General features: G+C 36.4%; 1 protein-coding gene across 2 annotated transcripts in view; it reads right to left on the reverse strand.

The window, feature by feature from the left end:
* LOC124117217 (retroviral integration site protein Fli-1 homolog) overlaps positions 1-20141 on the reverse strand; it is a 52887-nt gene extending 32746 nt beyond the window's left edge. For both annotated transcript variants that reach the window (XM_046478990.2, XM_046478989.2), the window contains exons 1-2: positions 19985-20141; positions 18836-19574 (exon numbers count right to left, since the gene is read on the reverse strand). In XM_046478990.2, coding sequence (XP_046334946.2) covers positions 18836-19574; positions 19985-19987 — 742 coding nt within the window. In that variant the 5' untranslated portion in view covers positions 19988-20141. The remainder of the gene's footprint in view (positions 1-18835; positions 19575-19984) is intronic.
* Between the last annotated feature and the right edge of the window lie 4077 nt (positions 20142-24218).

Genomic DNA, 24218 nt, shown 5'->3' on the forward strand with positions numbered 1-24218 from the left:
CTTTGCACTACTTGATAAAAGGGGCGGTTCACTGAAACACTATAATCATACGCGATTTCTAAATTTATTCATGAAAACTACGTCTTACACATTATTAAGATTATTACGATTATTTTAAGAACGACAGTATATGATAAAGAGATTATTTCCCCAAAAATACTGGCATATACAAGTTTTCTTTCTAATATGTGATATTTATGATACGGAAACACACTTTATTCATTCATTCATTCATTCATTAGTGGTTAAGAAATTATGAAAAAACAAATTTATCATGCCAGTTTTGACATTGTATATGTACATATAAATTTGTTAAAAATTCATTCATACTGTAAAGCACATCATCACACTGGTATTCAAGTACTATAATGCTCTTGTATTCAAATCCAATACATAATCTTGAATTCAAATAAAGTACAAGCTGTTGTATTGAAGTACTACACATACTTCAGTAGTAAACCTGTTCAAATACTATACATACTCTGATATCCAAATAGTGCAATACTTCATTCCACTATAAACCATGTATGCAATTGAAATATAGAACGCTGCACAGATAAACATAAAGTGGGAATATTATTATATTTTTCATATACTATTTTCAATATAATGGATAAATGAATAACCACTGTCAATCATTTGATCATTACACGATATAGTCACCCTTCTCTGCAAACAAAAACATTTAGTTTCAGTATGTATGAGTGACCACTTACTTTCGTTCATGTCAGTCTCCATAGAAGAATGCATTCAATGTCCACTGAAGATGACCCGCATCTTCCAATTACGTAGCTTGTACTAACTGACATTCAACACCTGCCAGTCTTTCTAACATGTGACAGTTTGCCACGGCAACAGAGGTTTGTTCATAGACCTTGTTACACTTTCTCACCACACCAAAACAACAAAAATACATTACTAGCAGCAGCATGAAAAATAATAAACTTCCTCAAACGTAAATATGCGGTACACTTCCGGGACTCACTCTTGAATATCAAGTCAGGAATAGTCAAACAAAAGCGACAAAACCCTTTATATATCCCCAAGATTTCTCTGCTAAAGGCAGAGGTGAATGTAAGATTCCGATTGTATCATGAGTATTCGCTGTGAATCACTATCAAATAGTGATGACACCAGGTGTTCACGAAAGGGTAATTCCCCGGTGGCACCCGTCACAAATACATGCAAAGGCACATGCAATAGTAATAACATTTATAAAAAATCCATAAAAAAATTTCCTTGTCCGTAACTAAAAGTCGTTTAAGATCATGTTGGGAATTGAGTTTAACATAGAAAATAGTTAACATCTACACATCTACAAGATCTAAACGTGTACATAACCAAAGCATGTTCAGAATATTAAGATTCAGGACTGGTATGTCTAGCAGTTTTCTTCACAATCGTAGCTTGTAGTGTGGCTCTGCGATGGTGTAGAAGGAATTAGCCAAAAGAAGTATTACAATACGAGAGCATCAACACTAGTGGCTTCAAAGAGCAAAATATGTCATCATACATATACGTTTCGTTTATAAATGACACGACAGTTATAAACAGTGAGTGAGTATTGTTTTGTGCTACTTTTAGCAATACTCCAGCAATGTCACAGCTGGAATGCACGCACTCGCAAGTAATAATAGAAACCAAATTTAGTACTTTTCCCCTACTCTTTACAGTATTCCGATCAGACAGGGAAGTGTTCTTTGTGTGTGTGACTTGTGTTTTAAGTCGCAGTATAAAACAGTATATCACTTATAACACGTTGTAAGCTTAACGATAGAGGGAATTTGATGTTAATCACCTTATAAAACCAAAGAACGAGAATGTCGCTGACAATCAATGGCTAGCTGCAGGGCGAATCCAGGATTCGAACCAACGATCAAAGGATCATGGCGGGCCTAAAGGACGCAACTCTGCACCCATGTCCCAATGTTATTTTAAACTATTACATATAAAACTGTATGTAATATAGTATACTATAAATATTTAATTCCCGCACACCTGGTTTGTGGTTTCCATCTACGGCTAGGGAATGTTTCAAAAATAGCCAAATACATATATGTTTGTACAACACATATAAAACATTTCGAAACATGGACACTCGTTTTGCTATTGGTGATGTGAAATTGGGTTGAACGTCGCGTCCAAGGTTATTCCACTCATATAGCGACGTGCATGCACGTGTGTGTGTCACTGTTTGTACTTGTCCGGACTTATGCCGATTTTTAGTGCTAGCCTACTGAGATACCATGCCGTAGTTTAACATGAATACCCCACTCAGACACAGTATACCGAGCCGACCAGTCCTTGTTTTAGCCCCTTAATGCCGAGCATTGGGTACAATGTGTGAAGCCCATTTCTGGTGTCCCCGCCGTGATATTGCTGGAATGTTGCTAAAAGCGGCGTAAAACCATACTCACTCACTCGCTCACTCACTCACTATAGCAAATATTTTAGTATGATAACTAAGGATTGATAGACTAGTATTATGTCCTAGTTCATACCTATAATATATAACAGTGACGACCATATGTCTCCAGGGCGATCTCCCGTTCTACAAAAGGCATGAGACTCGAGTCACGACAATGTGTTGGATTAGGCATCATCGAATGTCTATTGATGGATCCCTGCAACATTTACTCTCGCCTAATATCAATTTCGGTGAGATTCAAAACATGAATCTAAACATTTTAAAGAAATATCACCACTTCTTTCCACGCAATCAATTTTGGAAATAATAAAAACTACACATAATGAATTCTCAAGAAAGGCCTTATGTACGCGAAGAATATACAAAGTCATGATGTGTATTTATTTAATTGCACATCCTTCCTGAAATTGAAATTCACGTCCCATCTCTAAATATCATTTCTACGAAAAGCTGGTTCACCTTCATCCATTTGTTCTGTCATCATAAAGTGGTCACGTGATGAGGCACAGCGCGTGTGTCAGCACAGCCTCGATCTCATAGACTTCACTACTTATCAGAGTGAAGATCCTTTCTGTGTGTTTCCGGTCGGTAATATTATCTTTCCTGTACAGCGGGATTATAAAGCCAAACAAAGGGAGGGTGGGCAGCTATAAGAAGCCTACAGGCTGACCGACATAAACCGAGCCCGGCAAACATCCTTCTTAATCTGGTTAGTTAATAACAAATCAAACGACTAAGGCATGGATCACTCTTTGTTTCTAATAACACTTAATCATGAGATTAACAGAGGTGTTAGATTGCATCCATTTCAGATAAAACACCATCGTCATGTCACCATCATATGACACAGACAGATATGTGTATTCCTATACTAGTACACACTCGAAGGCTAATGTGATAGTCATCATGTTATTTATATCGTCTTGTTAGTTTCAGAAGAAACTATCTAAAAGATATAGAAAATGTCTGGTAAAGGGAACACCATTAAATATTTTGGAGTTGGGGATTGGGAACAGGATATTTTAAGGTCACTGTTGCAAAGCGGGCATTTGTTTGTGTTAAAGTTGAAGCCGAACAATTTAAATTGTTTTCATAACATTTTTTTCAGGGCATCCAGCGTATCCAGCTAGCGATTTATTTTTTGGGTAAAACGTGAGTCAAATCCGTTCAGTAGAAGTGTGGAGTGAAAGTAAAACGAATTCCCCGTTCCCTCCCCCACCCCACACTATCAGCCTCCCCGCAACAAGGCGATACATGTACCGTTACTCTCTCTAGCCCTTAGCGGGCACAATACATAGGCACAATCTGGCACCGATGGCGAACAACACGTGGTTATAATATCAGACCGTGACCTAATTGCAAATCTCCCAGCAACATGTTTTAGTAAATATACTCTTGTTTGATACTACCTCTTTAGAGTTAAATGGAGAGCCACTCTCACGGAATTGGGTCGCTAAAGAAGCAGAGTGTTGACTTAATAATTGAACCCTGCGCTAAAATATACACACACGTTTTACAGCTTTAAGGGTCAACTTTTCGGTCAATTTCCCATTCATGAAAATTTAAAACAATGTGATTCTGAGAAAACGTGAGTCATTCGGGCTTTGGCTATCCAGTCTGTTTGCGATATGAAATAGCAGCGCCTCACACACACACGTCAGTTGAACATCAAGAAGACGTATTTTTACATATTGTCATTTAGGTTCCTGCTTTAGTTTAACATAACGTATACTATGTTTCTATATTGTTAAATACGTACTTGGGTTAGTTATCATAAAGTATACGATGTTTCTATATTGTTATATACGTACTTGGGTCAGTTATCATAAAATGTACGATGTTTCTATATTGTTATATACGTACTTGGGTCGGTTTAACATAAAATACACGATGTTTCTATATTATTATATGCGTGCTTGGTCGGTTTTAAATAAAGTATACTGTGTTTTCATTATATGCGAACATGGATCAGTTTAACATAAAGATATGCAATGTGCCTATATTTTCATATACGTACTTGGGTCGAATTAACATAAATTATACTATCTTCATATACTCTGTTGCTTAGGTTTAACAAAAAGGTGTATTTTATTTCTATATTTTCATAAACGTACTTAGGTCAGTTAAACATGAAGACGGAGTATTATTATATATTGTCACATACGTACAGCGTTTTGTATAATGCCATATACGCATTTATATACGTGTATACTGGTATCCATTTTCCATATACGTACTTTTGTAAAAATATAGTCATAGTATTTTCTTTGTTGTCATATACCTACATGCTTCATCTTAGCACAAACATATTTTTAATATGTTGTCATGTTGTAAGTTCTGCAAAACTATATATAGCATCTTTTATTGTAACTCATACACAGTACAAACTCCCATAACTGTAGCATAAAGATGTTGTGTTCTATAAATTGTCATATTATGTGAATATTTAAAATGCGCCAAATCCATTAAAAGTGATACATCGTGCATCAATGGGTCAGTGTGGACTCGATTTTCATTCTCAGCTCCCTGGGGAGTATAACACCCAAGCTGCATGTGAGACGGAGGTTAACACTCACATTACCATTCCATCCTACCGGGTACCCATTTAGACGGATGTACACTATTTGATACTGATCCACCAACACCTGCTCATTATATAGTCGGAATCTTACAGTCGAGTCTGCTTTGCCAGAGTTTTCTTATGAATGTGGAAAGGCTTTGGTTGCTATTATTCAAACACCAAAACTAAACCACAGAACGTTTCATGACAAAGGAGACAAAACAGGATTTCTAAAGTTTTTTTGTGGCAGCGATTTAAATAAATCTAGAGCTGTTGGTGATGAATTGTATTATATTTTTAAATGTAGCTGTTTATTATTTAAAGGAATTGCAATACTACCTAATTACAGTGACAACCGTCCGAACTTTTACAAGCTCCATTATTAAATGCATATTTGATAAATTAAAATGATTGTTATAACTTTGGAAATAACCTCCGCCATTGATTATGTAACTGAATAATGGATGTGGACACCGTTACAGTTCCCACCATATCATTGCCTTGTGAGTTGTGTTTATGTCTGTACTGTGTACTCGGAGGTTTCTAATGAAACAATATATAAAAAACCATGTCACAAAGTGTACGGGTGCAATAGAACGCCCTCGAAATTTAAACACTTTTTTAAATTTCAAACTATAAAGATGGATAACGCCTACGTTTCTCTGTTGAAAGTCTGCTTAGATACGGGGCTCATTAAGTATCATTACAATACGTCACGTGTAATTACGATATCCACGTAAAACGAAGCGCAATGGTTTAAACACGCTTCCGCTTTCACCTTTAAATAGGCATAGTTGTTTACGATGGAAATAAAATATTCAACGTTCTACATCCTTATTTTCTGAAAGGAGATGTGATGAAATATTGTTCACACGCATTATGATATTTTTATAGTTTTAATATAAGAATAAACTATTCTAATGCAATGTCATGTATGCACTTGTTTTACGTTAAAATAAAGATCTGGTATTTCAACATGTTCATTTGGTTATATACGTACTTGCTCACTTTTATGTAAATTTGATGTATTTTATATATCTAAATTAGCATACATATTTACATATGGTAAAATCGACAACGAATCAAACTTTTGAAGAAACGACTACAATATTCACCGATCTCCCTTTTCAAAATTAATACAAGGATATGTAATCAAACATCGTTCACAACAGAAATATAATTTGAATAAATTCATTTTTCCTTCCTCGTCCAAAGTGTACGCTAGATTGGGACATATTATTTCATCCCATGCATAATGTAATAAAAAGGAATCCTGTGTGGTCATGGCCCCAATATAATCTCTTGGGGTCAGTCATATTGTTTATTTTGCAACCATATTTTTTTTTAAAACACATGCTACGAGAACATCTTAAAAACATAATCTTGCTTCCTTTTTTTCACAAATAAATAACAAATATCCACAAAAAATGTGATTTGGTCCGAAACGACACAAGTGATTAAATGTTGGAAAGAAATAGGCGAAACAGGAATAACACGACCGACGATTATAGTGTAAAACATACAGAATGACATCAATGTTCAAAATTGATAGAAAGAGTCACAAACCAATTCAAAAATGTTCCTAAAAACCACCAATCTCATGTATCCAGTGTCACATTTATTTTGAGAGGTGTTATTTGTGTAACATTTTTTGCAATGGTACGTACATGCAACACATTCTGCCTCTCTAAGAATGTAGCATCTACAAAACTCCACATCTAAACACAACCCTTGGTTGGCAGTAGAGACGGAGAGAGCGTCTCCCCGTGTACCCCCACCCCCTCCCCACCCCCACATCCCCTCCCTCCTACACGTGAAGCACGCAAAACTGGCCTGAGCTCGAGAAAACAAGCCCGTATTGTGTAATTAACATCAGGTTGGCTGGGTTTATCCAAGTGTCTGTTGTATTTTCCTGTGCTTCATTGATATCAGACAAGACTTAATGTCGGTATAAAAGGTGTTTAGTTTCCAAACTGTGGTTCACGAGCACGAATACACACATGCAGAACATATGCACCACATTACGTCTCTCCTGCCGCGTTTGGGTGGAGAAACAAATAGTGCGCCCTCTGCTATTCACACATAAATAATAAAAGCTTATTGTTGATTTCTACAAATACTTTGTGTGTTTAAAATTGCATTGTAAAATTATCGGCGGAAGAGAAAGCGGTTTCATGTTTTCAAGAGCACTTATGAAACTACACCCTCAGTTTATGTGTCCTAATATAAATTAGGTACATTATTACAAGCTAAAGCGTTGCTGCCCCACATTATATAAAGTGCAAAATGTTTTCGACATACAGTTTACATTGTGTTAAACTTGGAATTTATATGGATCGGCGTGTTTTAAAACAATAACTTTATTATCTACCCGCCCATACATTATAAAAAGGGTTTCCGAGAGAAGAGCTCTACATTGAGTGATTGTCACAATTTACATGCATAGAGAGTCGGTTGTCTTGGTTACCTCAACACGTATAATTATTCTGTTTAAAACAAGAGGAAAACATAGTGTATTTGGCATATTTACGTGTCGTTCAGAAGCTGAAACCTCCATGAAGACAGGATTGACTTTAGAATTTCATCTTCTATTTTTGCTTGACAACGGTATAAGGATCTATACCGAAACGTCGCTTTTTACAGTATTAAAGAAGTTGTTATCCATAAATTGTGCCTATCTTGTTCTATTTTTGTGTTTAAAAAATTTGAAATCAATAAGTAAATGCGTTCTTTTTCCACTCAGCATCTGTGTTTAGATTCAGTATAAGAATACCAGATAGGTATGCGTTTTCTTTATTCGTTATTTCGTTAATCGCATACAGAAGTATTCACATGACAGTTGCTTGACTGCTGGTAAGTTTTACTTAGTATCTAATTCAAAAACGCCAACGCCAGATGACAATAAGTCTCGAATATCTGCCGCGGCATATTCCATAGGATATAAAAGGCAAAATGATGACAATCATATGAATGGATCATAGAAACTCAATGATGACACCGGGTGTTCGAGGAAAGAGAAAGCATGTCCTTCTCTACCGGTAGCATCCGCAGCATCCGCAGCATCCGTAGCATAGACAATTTTCATCACAGAGGTAAGTGCCAGTGTGACTTTTCCCTGGCCTACTAATTACACTGTTAATGGCTTTTAAATGTGTGTTTGCTATTATAGCTTTATGTAAAACAGTTCACTGAATAGCTATATATTAATCAGACATTTACCACACCCTGATGGCGATATTTGATTTCCTCGTTAATTCATTTCTTGAAAGACTGTATTGTTATCTATATCAAACACGAGACTAGTTCTTCCGGAAGGAAAGTGAGTGAGTGAGTATGGTTTTACGTCGCTCTTAGCAATATTCCAGCAACATTACGGCGGGGGACACAAAAAATGGGCTTTACACACTTTACCCTTCTGAGGAATCGAACCCGGGTCTTCGGCGTGCAGCGCGAACGCTTTAACCACTTACTGATTTGTATTTGATAAATTACACTAACGTTATTGAAAAGACAAGTCGAGTTGTTAAAACATGTCAACCAAACCATTTAAACTAAATTGCATGCACACGTTGCCCTCTGGGAGCATGTGGAGGCCCAGGTGTCTAATGGTCGCTGGTTCGAATCCCAAATTCGCCCTGAATATGTTTCTTGGTTTATCAGTACCATACCTTGTACAGGTGGGTTTCACAAAAGAAGGTAAACCTCCTGCACGACTTTGGGCTTTCGACCCAATTTTGAAATTATTGTCCTTTGAAATACATTTCGGTGTTTATGTAAAGTATAGCATAGTATTATATTCCCATTACTGAAGATCACAGGCCAACAGTACGTGTTTTACAAATTATACGGAGAGTCTGTACACACAGATTCCTTTTTTATTGACATAGCATGATAAACATACATTGATAGGTTACGAAAGATATTGCCTGATTTCATTAAAGATTTTTTTCTTTATTTCGGTGACCACAATAGCACAGTTTTTTTTGTCTTTCTTAACTTATTACATTTAGTACACTGGTGTTCATGATGTCAATCACTGGATTGTCTGGTCCAGACTCGATTATTTACAGACCGTTGTCATATAGCTGGAATATTGCTGAGTGCGGAGTTAAACAACAAACAAACAAACAAAAACTTTTAGAACATACAAATAAAAAGTGATATTTATCCTCCACTGAATTTAAATTACATTGCTTTCACAACTCCGATTTCTTGGTGCATGTATATTATTGGGCCACCCTATTTCAATCATTATTCTATGTCAAATTCATCTAACTTATTATTGTTATCATCATCATCATACACTGCAATTGTTTGTTGACATGGTTATTGGAAAGTGTTATTATGTCAGCTAAATTACAATGATCGGGAGAACAAAGCGAATCATGTTGTCAGAGTTCAAAGTTCAAAAGCGATGAATATGTTACCGTGTGTGTTACACAACTCACAATGGGTGTTTAAAGTGCACATAAAGATTAAAAATAACATTTCATCCCCCACTTGCCCCAGAGTGCTGTTCTCGTGTTGGCGTCACGAAGATACCATAAATACAACGTTAAATTAGCAAATATGGTTACACATGATATGTAATAATTTGTTCTCTGGTCATCAGTGTAAGTGAGTGATTGTAGTTCTACGCCTCATTTTAGCGATTATTTCAGCAACATCACGACAGGGGACAGCAGCAATGGGCTTCACACATTGCACCCGTGTGGGGAATTGAACCCTGGTCTTCGGCGTGACGAGCGGACATTTTAACCACAAGGCTACCCCATCGCCTCCTGTGATCGGATTTGTCGTATATAGTTAACAATTCTTCGCCAAACATAAACTATTAATATGCAGCTTTAACCATTAGACTACCACACCACCCGCTCATCAATGTTAAACCTGCCAATATTAAAGTTTAATAGTCAACGATAACGCTAAACTTTTACTTCCATGGATACTGACATCAAACAAACGCATATTTACAAGGGGACTATGTGGCAATTAAAGTGTTCTACTCTCGCTAAAATAAGATATATGACTTGTAACAATCATTGACGTACAGTATTCGGAACGGTGACATTCTTTTGTATGAATAAGTATATGTTTCATTTTCAATCAAGTCGTACCATAAACACAGCAATCATAAGGTCATTAACGAAGTGACATAATGCAGGAATATCCTTTTAGTAAAGATAGGTACACGTTTGTCCGATACTCCATTGTCATGGAGAGTTCCGACATCTTGTACATTGTATGTGTGAAAGAACAAATACAGGACTTACAGAACATTAAAGTGAAACATTTACCACAGTAATACTGACATATGTCTTGTAAACTAAAACAGCTGAAGAGACTCGATCTTAAACCCAAACATTCTTGACACTTGAAATATCTAAATATGTTCATGACAATCTTACATACGAATGCATTCAATTTATACAACCATACAGCTGTGCACATATTTCCATGTTGAAGGACAAATAAACTCATGTAAACATCTTTGATTAAAAATAAATATTTTTGACTTAATATGAATATATCTGACTAAATGTTACACATTTGGCTAAAATAAGATATCTTTGACTTGATATAAATATTTGTTACTTAATATTAGTATATTTGAATTAATGTACTACGTGACACGTAAACAAGGATGACTTAGGAATATTAACTTTGAATTTATATGAATATCTTTGACTAGATGTACAATGTTGGACTTAACATCAGTTTATTTGACTTAATGTAAATATGAAGTAATACATCGGACGTAGAATAAATAACTTTTTTTATTTTTATATATCTGTCTTAAAAAAGACATTTGTAAATATCTTTGACATGATGTAAATATCTTTGACATAATGTAAATTTATTTTTACTTTCTCAAAATAAAATAAACGAAGAGTGGACTGAAACATAACTTACTGTAGGTGGCTCCGAGTGTGAGGGTGGTGTCCCACCTGACCCCCCAGTCGCTAAGGACCCTCTGCCCCACCCCTGGGTAAAACACGTTCATCGACTGCTGAGGAAGAGGAACTAAACTAACCTAGCGGGATTTCATACTTTCGACAAGTTCCCTGCTTTTGTTTGTCAGAGCAAAGAGCATCACCATCTGTATCTCTTTTATAAAGTAACATTCCTATCGGCTTTCCTTGTATCCAATTCTCCGGCATAATCCGGGACATTCCCAACACAAATACAAGCGGACCAGAGCGTCCATGATCCCCCATTCCATTCCCCTCGTGCACATGGCGACCAGACCCCACCAGCAATATGGAGGAACGATGGTAGCTCGGTGTCACATGATGGCTCGCTCAAAAAAAGATACATTGCAGCAACTGGTTCGAGTCAGGATGGAGAAATTCATATCTCTTGTAATTGCCCACAGATCTCCCAGACACCATCCCAATGTTATTCAAACAAAACCAATGTTTAGCTTATTAATTAGAACGAAAAGTTGTTGAACAGATTGAAGGCGATACCTAGCCGAAAGGTCGACATTGTCTCTGGGGGGTAAGGCAGGAGTAAGGTATTGTGGAAATGATACAGGTGAGGGTCATACGAAGTGAAGTGTAAGTTGCAGTGAACAAGAAAACATCATGTATATTTACAGTTATAAAACAAGCATCCCTGTCCCAAGCTTTGCCCAATAGGAGTGTTAGAAAAGTGCGACCATTGCAACCAATATGGCTCCAAACAGGATCATAAAATATATTTATCTTTATTGTCCGGCAAAATATAAGTAGTAGATGGATACACAAGAACGTGTCCTCTAAACGAACATGATGCAAAGGAGATTGAAAGATCAGTTATAGTGAGTGAGTATTGTTTTACGCCGCTTTTAGCACTATTCCAGCACTAGGAGTGGAGAGGATGAGGGGAAACACTAGAAATTGGCTTCAAGCATTATACCTATGTGGAGAAACGCTTTAAACATTAGCCCTGCCCAAATCAGTCTAAACACTATTGTACATAAAGGAAGAAATGAATGTCATTTATGTGAAATGAAGACGTAAGGAAATACACTATGAAGTGCACATCCTTATTTGTACGCAATAACAAGCAGTTGTGTACACTTTACGATGTTATTATTGTTATTACCTACATCACCTTCTTGACAGGAAGCGGCATTAAGTGTTATGTTAATATCACAGGTTATATTTGTCTCTTGAGATCTTTACAAGCAGTTGAGAAAAGTTCAATTCTAAATTACAAATCACCAGATCAATAGTTAGAATGACACTTTAGTAATTCGAAGCCATTAGAAATAGGTGACTCAACATACTAAACCGTCAACGCCAAAGAACCTGTACACATATTTTATAACATATTATTTTACCATCACTATATGTCAGTTTATGTCCGTATATTATGAATCACTGATTCAAAAATATATGGCTTTGTTGATAAACTGATAATAAAATGGGATCAAACTGTTTCCTGCTTAATGCGCATACCCAGTGTTGTTGATAATAATGTACTACATCATGTGAATAAAAACTGAATAGTTGTATTCAGTCTCAATTATCTACCAAAACAAAATGGAAAATAGAGGTGAAGATTATGTGAATGGATCACTGACAGTCAGTGATGACACAAGGTGCCAAGAAGAAGCTGGTACACAAAAGTATATCAAGTAAGGGTCTTCAGTTCTGGAACGATGATGTAGCATTCGGTCGTGTAAATTTCATGATCCTTCTGAATATTTTTCGCAAAATTGCCTATCCATTATATTTGAAATAGAAGGTTGACCCTTCGTCAGTGCATATCACGATATGTCATATATTCACGTACATCCTAATAATGACAAGGTTCTGGCTGTTTAATGAGTCATCACTATGAGTACAATGGCTGTCTATGTGACTTTGTATCTGATCACTGCGTCGTGTTAAAACCAGAACTAGGAAGTATAATTACAAATTTGTATCCTTAACTTAAACTTCAAAATGTGTTTATATGTATTAATTCAAGCAGGCGTTTTATAGATCGTTTAATATTGAGGGAAATGTTTCGCATTACCATACACATTATATAAAGTAAATATTTACATAAGTTAACAATTAATCACAATTTAAAACAGGTAAACCTTCAATGACAGTTTAATAATATAGTCCACTTTATCACTATGACTGTGCCTCGCTATGGTATTTCAACTAAACTGGACACGGGTTAAACACGGGTTGACTATCAACTGAACGCAAGGAGTATTAAGAATTATTTGAAATTATATATTACCGCTTTACAACAACAACAACGACAACAACAACAAACATGAAACTTGAAAAACAAAAAAACAACCATTTAAAAGTTACTTTTTACGGACATTCGTTCTGGAGATTCGAGAGGAATTCTAATTACATGTGAATAATGAGTTGTTCGTGTGCAGTTGACACCTCGACGCATGGCGAAGCTGATAAGCCTGTATTATACAATACCCTTGGTATAACATCATGCGATCAGGTCAGGGATGGTGTAACGGTATTATTGTTAGCGACTGTTTCATGAGATAAAGAATAGCAGATAGGCAACAGCACCACCTCTGTGACCTATTGTGCCTGACCAGGAAGTGGAATAAGACCTCACACAACTCATGCATTGTTCCAGATGATTATTGTTCTATATTTCATTTATCTTCTGGGTAGTTTTTAATTATTAAGTCACAACCAGTTTTCATTTTTGTAAAAAAAAAACGCATCCTTTTACAAACAATAGCTTTTTATAATATTTCATATCTACATTTTGACTAGGTAACATAATCATATTCACAAATTACGAAATCAATAAAAATAATTAAAAACTGTAATTATTTTTATGACAACAAAAAAACAAGCCCAGGGAGACAAGATATTTAAACAAATCAATAGTCTAAACATATATTAACATTCAGATAGAAAAAACCTACCTATTTCAAAAAAGATTTACGTGTGCAGTAAAAACTATCTATAAAATGTAAGAATGTTTCTTATCGTTGCCTATTTCAAAACGGATGTATGAAAGCTATTTACATGTTGTAACAAAACGTTTATTTCCATGTTTATGTTAAACCAATTAAGCGTTATTAAAAAAAACATCAATATGTATAACCACAAACACGTTAAACAGAAATAGGAGCTTTTATTAATATATTAAGTATATAAAAAGCGCAGAGAATAACTAGTCTCGATTATCTGCCAAAGCAGATTCCATTGGACGCAAAAGGCAAATTTGAAGGTGAAAGATATTTGAACGGATCACTGAAATTAATTATTAACTTCATAGGGTAAAAATTCAGAACGTTTTAACACAAATGAGTGCTTTCGATGCAGTCCTGTTTAGTCAATAAATGTACATGCTCCACAAGTTGCCCCTTTATCAACCATCTCTTTGACATGCAACCAGTATTACCATATCAGCCAAAGTATCGTTTATCACAGAAGTCCAGTACTGGCAGTGTAGTCTTTCATTGTGTTAACAAGTCGTTTAATTTGCTATAGAAGGCAGTTTCCGAGCTTTCTGCACCGGGATAACCTACTCTGATTTAATGTAACCAGTGCAAGTCACGTCGTGGCATCAAGTAAGGAGAACGATCAACTAGTTGTTAATGATAAGGGAACAAAAATCCTCATCCATGTGTATGGTAAAGATTAAAAATGACTAGATTAGTGATAATGCATGATAGAAATACGACATATACACCCGAGTAAATGTGTATGGTAATGATTAAAAATGATTATATATTAGTGATAATGCATATGAAAAAAATACGGTACATAAAGCCTTGTACATGTGTATGGTTAAGATTAAAAATGACTAGATTAGTGATAATGCATGATAGAAATACGACATATACACCCGAGTTAATGTGTATGGTAAAGATTAAAAATGATTATATATTAGTGATAATGCATATGAAAGAAATACGGTACATATAGCCTTGTACATGTGTATGGTAAAGATTAAAAATGACTAGATTAGTGATAATGCATGATAGAAATACGACATATACACCCGAGTTAATGTGTATGGTAAAGATTAAAAATGATTATATATTAGTGATAATGCATATGAAAGAAATACGGTACATAAAGCCTTGTACATGTGTATGGTAAAGATTAAAAATGACTAGATTAGTGATAATGCATGATAGAAATACGACATATACACCCGAGTTAATGTGTATGGTAAAGATTAAAAATGATTATATATTAGTGATAATGCATATGAAAGAAATACGGTACATATAGCCTTGTACATGTGTATGGTAAAGATTAAAAATGACTAGATTAGTGATAATGCATGATAGAAATACGACATATACACCCGAGTTAATGTGTATGGTAAAGATTAAAAATGATTATATATTAGTGATAATGCATATGAAAGAAATACGGTACATATAGCCTTGTACATGTGTATGGTAAAGATTAAAAATGACTAGATTAGTGATAATGCATGATAGAAATACGACATATACACCCGAGTTAATGTGTATGGTAAAGATTAAAAATGATTATATTAGTGATAATGCATATGAAAGAAATACGGTACATAAAGCCTTGTACATGTGTATGGTAAAGATTAAAATTGACTAGATTAGTGATAATGCATGATAGAAATACGACATATACACCCGAGTAAATGTGTATGGTAAAGAATAAAAAATTACTATATTAGTGATAATGCATATGAAAGAAATAGGGTACCGACACCTTAGTATATGTTGTGCCATTTTATCAACTGGTAAAATAAAAGTCATGGACGATATGCTCCTTTAAGAGGATAAGTAAACAGGAAACATAATTTGCATGTACATTTATACGTGGTAAAAAATATAATGACCATATTAGAGAAAATGATGTGTATTATAAAACATTTAATAATTGATAACATGTCTATTCTACCTATTGATTCGACTCGGAGCCTCTACGTGTGACAAGAAGACATCCTATATGTTAAGGTTATCAATTATTCAAAAATATGTTATGCATTAAGGATACGGACGATGCATTTCGTAAATCAGTTTCTATATAATTAGTTTTGACTATCCAGCGCAAACATTCCTCCATCAAAATACTCTGCATGTGTTGGACAACATACTGTAAACAGTCAACAAAGGATTTAATAAATGTATGTCGACAGTGAAGAATGATTAAAGCAGTGTCCGAAAATGTTTATTCCTTCATTGTACTTTTCGATTTTTGCATTTCTTTTCGAAGGTGTTTGTTTACAGAAATAAATGCTACACTTGAAATCTTGGCTTCTGATTCCTCAAGAATATGTGTTCCTTATCTTTGGACAAATACAAAAAGCAATATTCTTGAATTAATTTCAGATGTGTGTCACGCGTGTTACCGCGTCCTATTCACACAGCAAGACAATATTGTAGAAAAATAATGTATTCAACCTTATTTTTGCTTAACATAACTGAATTCTTCATCTCTGACTAGACTAACATCTAATCTCTGAAATGAACACATATTACAGAAAAACAGTTTATAAATTAAAATTATAGTTATAAAATATAATAAAAAGGAGCCTTCTTCATTTCCAGATACTGCAGTAATCTTAACTTGTCATATATTATAGACTTGCATGGACTTACATGTACATATATATGCTCTCTGTCTCATGGCATTCATTCACCTGATAAAGGAGTAAGCACATACTCCGAAACGTTGTGTTCCTCATAATAAAGAAGTTGACGTCCATATATTCTCTTCCTTTTGCATGGGCTGTATTGGATATATTTGTTTCAGGGTCTGTATGACAGACTGATCCATGATATAGACATGTGGTTATCAGGTTATGTGGTGGCGTTAAGATTCCTTTTCTGATGACATTTTCAAAATCATTTTATCTATTTTAAGTATATAAAGGGTTTTTTCAAAATGATAAAATGATTATGTTTAGTTTGAAAAAACTACGAAACGTCATTCAACCACATGACTGTTCGCAATCTGTATCATGGGGTTCGTACATTAAGTCAACAATATAATTAACGCAGGCAAGGGTTGTCACATCCAATTATGGGATATCGTATATTATATCTTGAAATGATACTTTGTTGACGATAGTTGGTTATGAGAACAAGTTCAAATTATGGCTTGAAAATCCAAAGCAATTATATCTTTAGATGTTGGGAAAATATTAAAAATCATGTTATCTCAGTTGTCCCTTTTTAAAAGTTTATTGATTTTACTTCACGTTTTAACATGTTCACACTTTCATAGAAAACAGAATATTACCTAGATCAATATAATTAAATACATTATGGATAAAGACGCAATAGATATGTCTTCAGTGCATTTTATAACGTCCCATGAGTTCAAATTTCGTTTTGTATTTGTTGTAGAGATTACATAAACCGCTACTGCCTTCAAAGTATTTATATTTGTATCTCTGTAACAAGAAAGGAACCCGTCGGAATGTATATCACGTCATAATAAACAAACGAAATAAAAATATTCAAATATCGATGCAACAATAAATACATACACCTAAATATATCATTGTATTCATAACAACGGGAATTTATTCTCACAACATATATAAATAACATTTAGAGAAAAAGTTAACTTTATTATCATTTAAGACTCTGACTATATCAAACTAGATAATAAGTAAGTATATTGGTTGAGTCTGCTTGTTTAATTGTTACGCCAGTAATGCTGGTCCAGACTGCACAAGTAATTACTGGTTTCACCGAGTTTTAGTCTGAGAAAATGATGATGTTGCTGGCAAAAAGTGACCTATATATGCTGAGTTGGTCGAACACAGGAAATAGGTACTTTGATGATACACGCCGGCTTGTGTTAATCCAGTACATAGTTTCTACCATGTTGAAACTTGGAGAAATACACACTTCATCTCGACAAGTTTTGCTTCATCCCCCGACAAGCAAAATGATAGACATTTCATTGTTCCCTAACAATAGTGTTATATCTAGTGGATGATGGCTTCAATATGCCGTGAGCGGGATGGCATTATAACGTGTGTGCATATGGTGAAGGCTTTGAGTTCATTTCACTTACTCGCTCCACACATGTGGCTCTGTCCCAGAAACAATATTACCCATCCTTCAAATTTCCTTCACCGAAATCTTTACAATGGGTTTGTTCTATTAAATCACCTATAATATCTTATTTCATACCTTACTCGAGTTAATAGTATTCATAATATATCCAGATGATGATCAATTATACATATACAGAATAGTAAATGTTAATTTAATGAGTTCTTATTTATTTCACTAATGTTTAGAATCACTATATCGCTTAGCAATACAAATGACTCTGAGTGACTGATAATATGTAAAGATTAAGTAAATGCAATTAACTATCAAAATCATCATATGCAGTATTCTGTTTTTTATAAATAATAATTTATGTTCACGAACATGACTGGGTTACAAATAGAATATTGTTGACGAATTTTTTTATATACGTTTTGTTTATCATATTTCACGGCCGAAACATGTTTCATAACTGAATATACGTTACAAAGATGTTGTATTAAATAGGTGACTCTTGTATACTGTCTCTACTATTCACACCAACTACGGTTGTTTATATTGTTTAATTAATTTAATTTCTTTAGAACTCTTATGACTGTAGTCCATTCCTTTGGATGATATTATATTAATGCAATACCGAGACAAGGTATAGGTTATGATTTATTAAAATTGATATTCGAAATTAAATTATTTCACGATTGTAAATTTAGCTTTAATGCAAGTTGGATTAAAATTATAATATAAATCGGTCCGTACTTATTTAGTTATTTTTAATCGCCATATTTCAATTGCTACAACACAGTAGTAACCCGTGTTTTTTCCATGGGTGGCTGTATACTCCCCAGGGAGTAGATAAATATTATCTCACCTGCAGGAACGATAACTTTTTTGTCGTGCTGTTGTTGCTGCTGCGGATGTTGCTGCTGTTGTTGCTGGTGGTGTTGGTGCTGTTGATGATGGTGTTGTTGCTGCTGCTGCTGCTGCTGCTGTTGGTGATGCGTATTGGGGTCTGGAGACACTCGAGCACGTGACAGGTTGTGTGGTTCTTCCAACTTGTTACCCCTGTATCCCGCATACAGACTCGGGGAGGGAGTCTGGTGCACAAGACCTGTGTTGTCATAAGGGGGTAAGTCCTCCCCATCTTGGGGCTGGGGCATCATTGGGTCTATAAGGTGTGGCGACCTCACGGGGTGGTTGATTGCAGAGTAAACCGAGATCTGAGCTTCAGAATACTGTGGTGGGGGGTCAAACGCAGACTTCATCGTCAAAGATGCCGAATCTGTAACGTCACAAACAGCAGACGCATATGACGTCCATGTTTCTCTGTTGGTCAACTCTGGTTCCGTCTTAATTGGCGAGGACCTGTTGTCTAGAGAAGACACACCCATGTGTGCCTGGGTCTCTACTGCCTGATGCAGAGGCAGATGCTGGGGGGTGGGGACTGACACTGGGGGTAGGACTAGATGAGGCGCGTGGGGATCAGCTACACCAAGGGTATCTTGGTACGGAGAGGGTCCAAGCCTGCTTGATTCCGTGCTGTAGTGGTCAGTGTCCCCCTGGACTGTGTCCTGCAATTGGGCAGTCCCTCCTCCGGCCAGTGGGACATCCTGAAAGACACAAACCTAGAGTAATTCAACACAGGAAAAGTAAATACTCGCGGGGGCCGCGCCTGTGTTGATTCCCAATACGAGGCGGGTGCTGAAACTTTGTCTACTTTCTGAACTTAGAGAATAATGGATAGAAATATTGTAAACAAATGTGTGGGTAATGCGTCGAGTCGGGAGCCAACATGTGCTGGAATCGGGAGACTTCGCACTGGTGTGGGGTTGTATCGTCTGTCGAGTTCCCTTTAGGAAGTGCTCGATAACGGCTTGCCATGAGCCAGTGTAATTTCTCATTTCCTACGTATGAGAGTTCCATCGGGAAATAAAGCAAGCGCCACTTCATATTACAACTGTCACAGCGCCAAAGCAACAGTTGGTCGTCTTGTTTTAAGCACCTAGAACCGCAGACTTACCATTTTTGTTTTGAGCAGAATTAAAGTGGTGTGAATGTGGCAAGCCTCGAAGGAGAGCGAACAGTCACTGTAGATGGGTAACAATTAGCCGGTGGTGTGGGGCATGAGCGGCCTACAAGAAGGTCGTAAGCGTGGAGCGAGCGGTCGCGATGGCGGAAGTAAGACTTATCACGACAATACAGGCAAAGGAAATGATCCCGAGTGACTGACAGGAAAACTAGACCAATCGCCACACACGGCCGTGCACCCACGGGGAGGTGGGGGCGAAGCTAACTCAGGACTAGGTGGACGTGCCCGCCACCCGGGGTGATTAAGGTGGTTAGGGGTGGGGGGAGGGGCACAGTGTGTCGGTCGGGTTGAGAGTCTCTGTGATATCATCCGTTACACTTACGCACGTATGCATTGACTTAATAAGAGTGAGTGAGTGAGTGAGTGAGGATCATTATCTGATGACTGGTTTATTACGAATTTTTTTAACATGTCAAAATGCAAAATCACAATTGATATTCCCACTCATGAGCTTCGAATAATAATAACGCTTGGTAAATAGCGATTCAGCAAAACGTTAACAAACTCATCGTAACGCCGTGGCTGTATGAAATCGTCATACACATGTCGTAAATGCTATTGTCTATATATAACAAAAACCTATTTATTGTGCAATGTAACCGACGATTGTAGATCGAACAAATTATGAATACTTGTATTGAACGCTATAATGCCGTGTATAGATATGTAACAGAATGTTTCCGAAATAATGAGAGCGGAAAGATGAAAAATGTATATGAAAACGATTTTGTTAAATAGTGTATGATGGGTCCAAAGAAGCAAACAATGTTTAACCTCTGGAAAGACACACTAAATATATGACGCTCAGGGCATCAATGTCACACGTTAACATCCTGGTATGATTCAAAAAAAATATATATATATATATATATATATTGAGTCTTACTATGTTAACGTGTTATGACACTCAGGGGATCAGTGTTACACGTTAACATCCTGTAAAAATATATATATGACACTCAGGGGATCAGTGTTACACGTTACAACCCTGTAAAAATATATATATGACACTCAGGGTGTCAGTGTTACACGTTACAACCCTGTAAAAATATATATATGACACTCAGGGGATCAGTGTTACACGTTACAACCCTGTAAAAATATATATATGACACTCAGGGTGTCAGTGTTACACGTTACAACCCTGTAAAAATATATATATGACACTCAGGGGATCAGTGTTACACGTTACAACCCTGTAAAAATATATATATGACACTCAGGGTGTCAGTGTTACACGTTACAACCCTGTAAAAATATATATATGACACTCAGGGGATCAGTGTTACACGTTACAACCCTGTAAAAATATATATATGACACTCAGGGTGTCAGTGTTACACGTTACAACCCTGTAAAAATATATATATGACACTCAGGGGATCAGTGTTACACGTTACAACCCTGTAAAAATATATATATGACACTCAGGGTGTCAGTGTTACACGTTACAACCCTGTAAAAATATATATATGACACTCAGGGGATCAGTGTTACACGTTACAACCCTGTAAAAATATATATATGACACTCAGGGTGTCAGTGTTACACGTTACAACCCTGTAAAAATATATATATGACACTCAGGGGATCAGTGTTACACGTTACAATCCTGTAAAAATATATATATGACACTCAGGGTGTCAGTGTTAGACGTTACAATCATGTAAGATACAATGTAATATTTCACATGTTACGCTTCATCTAATATATATATATGCTTCATTTAATTCTTATAACAGATATGCAATATGTAACATCTCTGCCTTCATGTAATGCAAAGTACAAGGGACACCACATCTACCATATATTACGGTCTATACATCATCTAATTCTCGGGGTAGCCTTGTGGTTAAAGCGTTCGCTCGTCACGCCGAAAAACCCTTGTTCGTTTCCGGACATTGGTACAATGTGTGAAACCTATTTCTGCTGTCCCCCGTGATATTGCTGGAATATTGCTAAGCGGCGTAAAACCACACTCACATACTCTAATTCTCGGTACAGGATGTACCACCCTAAAACATACTTATCAATGCTCCATCTAAGACTAAAATCAAATGATACCACATTTTATGATTTCTCTATATTACAAGTCATACTTCGAATGACACATACCAGAAAACATATATAATAATGAAGTGACACTATATATTTAATTAAAAGTCCGGGATAGAGTTGATCTTCCCATGCTTGTGTAAGAGGCGACAATGCTTGACCTTAGAGGCGACTAACGGGATGGGGTGGTCAGACTCGCTGACTTGTTTGATGCATGTCATGATATCCCAATTGCATAGATCGATGTTCATGATATCAACCACTGGACTGTCTGGTCCAGACTTGATTATTTTCTGACCGCCGCCATATAACTGCAATTGGTACTGGATGAAGCATCGGTCGTCATGGTGAAGGCCCTACGTGGGGACCATGTGTGATATTGCTGGAAGATCGCTGAAGGCAGCGTGAAACCACACTCACTCAATATTCACTCACTCGCGTCTTTTCAAGCCTTGTACATATGGCTCTTGGCAGATATAAAGACCTACGTTAACGCTTCCTTAGCTGTGAATAGGAAATGCTTAAATTCAAGTTGTGAACATATATATTGATTTGTCTGAACAATTGTGTGTGTATTTATTTCTTTACTTGAAAAGGGAGAGGGCAATGGATGTGTGTATTGGGATGTGTGTTTTCGAGGTTCATTATCTACCTGTATCCGGTGAATGTGGGTTCGAATCCTGCGTTAATTATAGTTATGATCTATGATCTATTGAACCGGGCCCTCGATCGTTGATTCACAAAAATGAAAAAAACTACAACACATTTATGAGCAGTAATACTCATGGAAACGACGCCTAACTTTAACTAACCGAAAAACAGTCAGGGGTACGGGTGGCCAAGTTGTCTTAGGCGTCGAAATCGCTGTGCAGAGTTGCGTTCCTTGGGCACACCAGAAACCTATGATCGTGGGTTCGAATCCCGGTTTGCCCTGATTATGTTTCTAGGTTTGACAGCACCATACCGTTCGTGGATTTTACCAAAGTGGTAAACATCTCAGACCTTGATCACTTCGGGCTTTCCTCCCACATTAAGCTGACATGCCGGCATATAACTGGAATACTGTTAATGTATATGCTATAAATCAATATCAATCATCCATTCATTCTTAAACAGACAAAACATATATTAAATTATATCTAACTTTATTTCAGTATTCGACGAGAAGACTTGCCAGAGCACTGGAGGATTTCATTGCAACGTCCGAACACTCAAATCAAATCAAAAGGAGAGAACAAAAAGTCCAGTTTGAATATGACATAAACTTGCGTGGGATCTGAACATAACATTACCAAGCGTGGGACTTAAGCACGGAACACAGAGATCTCGAGTGACTCAACAATTCAGATATGAAACTAAGTGATTGTTCATCTCGGCTCCACGGATGGCGATTGGTTGTGTGACTACATGGCTACACACAATAAGGAAACATCTTTCAGCATCCTCCGCATCATTTAGTGTTTCAAGGAAATAAATCAAGTGGAATCAAAACTTATAAACTGCCGGGCAAAAGAAAGTATACATTTGAAATTGGATTTTACCAATGTTACTAGGCTGAAAACAGTTCCCGAAACACGACAGACGTAATGTCCAAAACACATTGTTATAAAACTATTATACCCGTAATACATCACCATGGAATAACCATGTCTTGTTTGTTTCAAACATGGGTGTATACTTTATTTTGCACGGCAGTGTAATACAAGGTTAAAACAAATCTGATATATTACATAAGGCGTGGGTTTCTCATTAATCTCTGTTTTCATGATACTGAGGTGAAATGGGGTTAAACGTCACGTCCAATATTATTGCACTTATATATCGACGTGCATGCACCTGTGTGCGTGTGTGGCTAGTCTAGTCTAGGCTAGTAGACTAGTCCGAACTGATGCTGATTTATAGTACTAGCCCACTGATATACCATGCCGCATATTAACATGCACTCAGACACAGTTTACTGACTCCGAGCCGACCAGTCCTTGTTTTAACGCCTTGATGCCGAGCACCAAACAGGGTAACAACAAGTACCTTCTTTAAACGTCTTTTGGTATGACGCGGCCGGGGATCGAACCCCGGACCTTCCGCTCGCCGGGAGGACGCTTTACCACTA

Source organism: Haliotis rufescens, unplaced genomic scaffold (assembly GCF_023055435.1).
Source record: "Haliotis rufescens isolate VD_foot unplaced genomic scaffold, xgHalRufe1.0.p SCAF_17, whole genome shotgun sequence".
NCBI classification, from domain to species: Eukaryota; Metazoa; Mollusca; class Gastropoda; order Lepetellida; family Haliotidae; genus Haliotis; species Haliotis rufescens.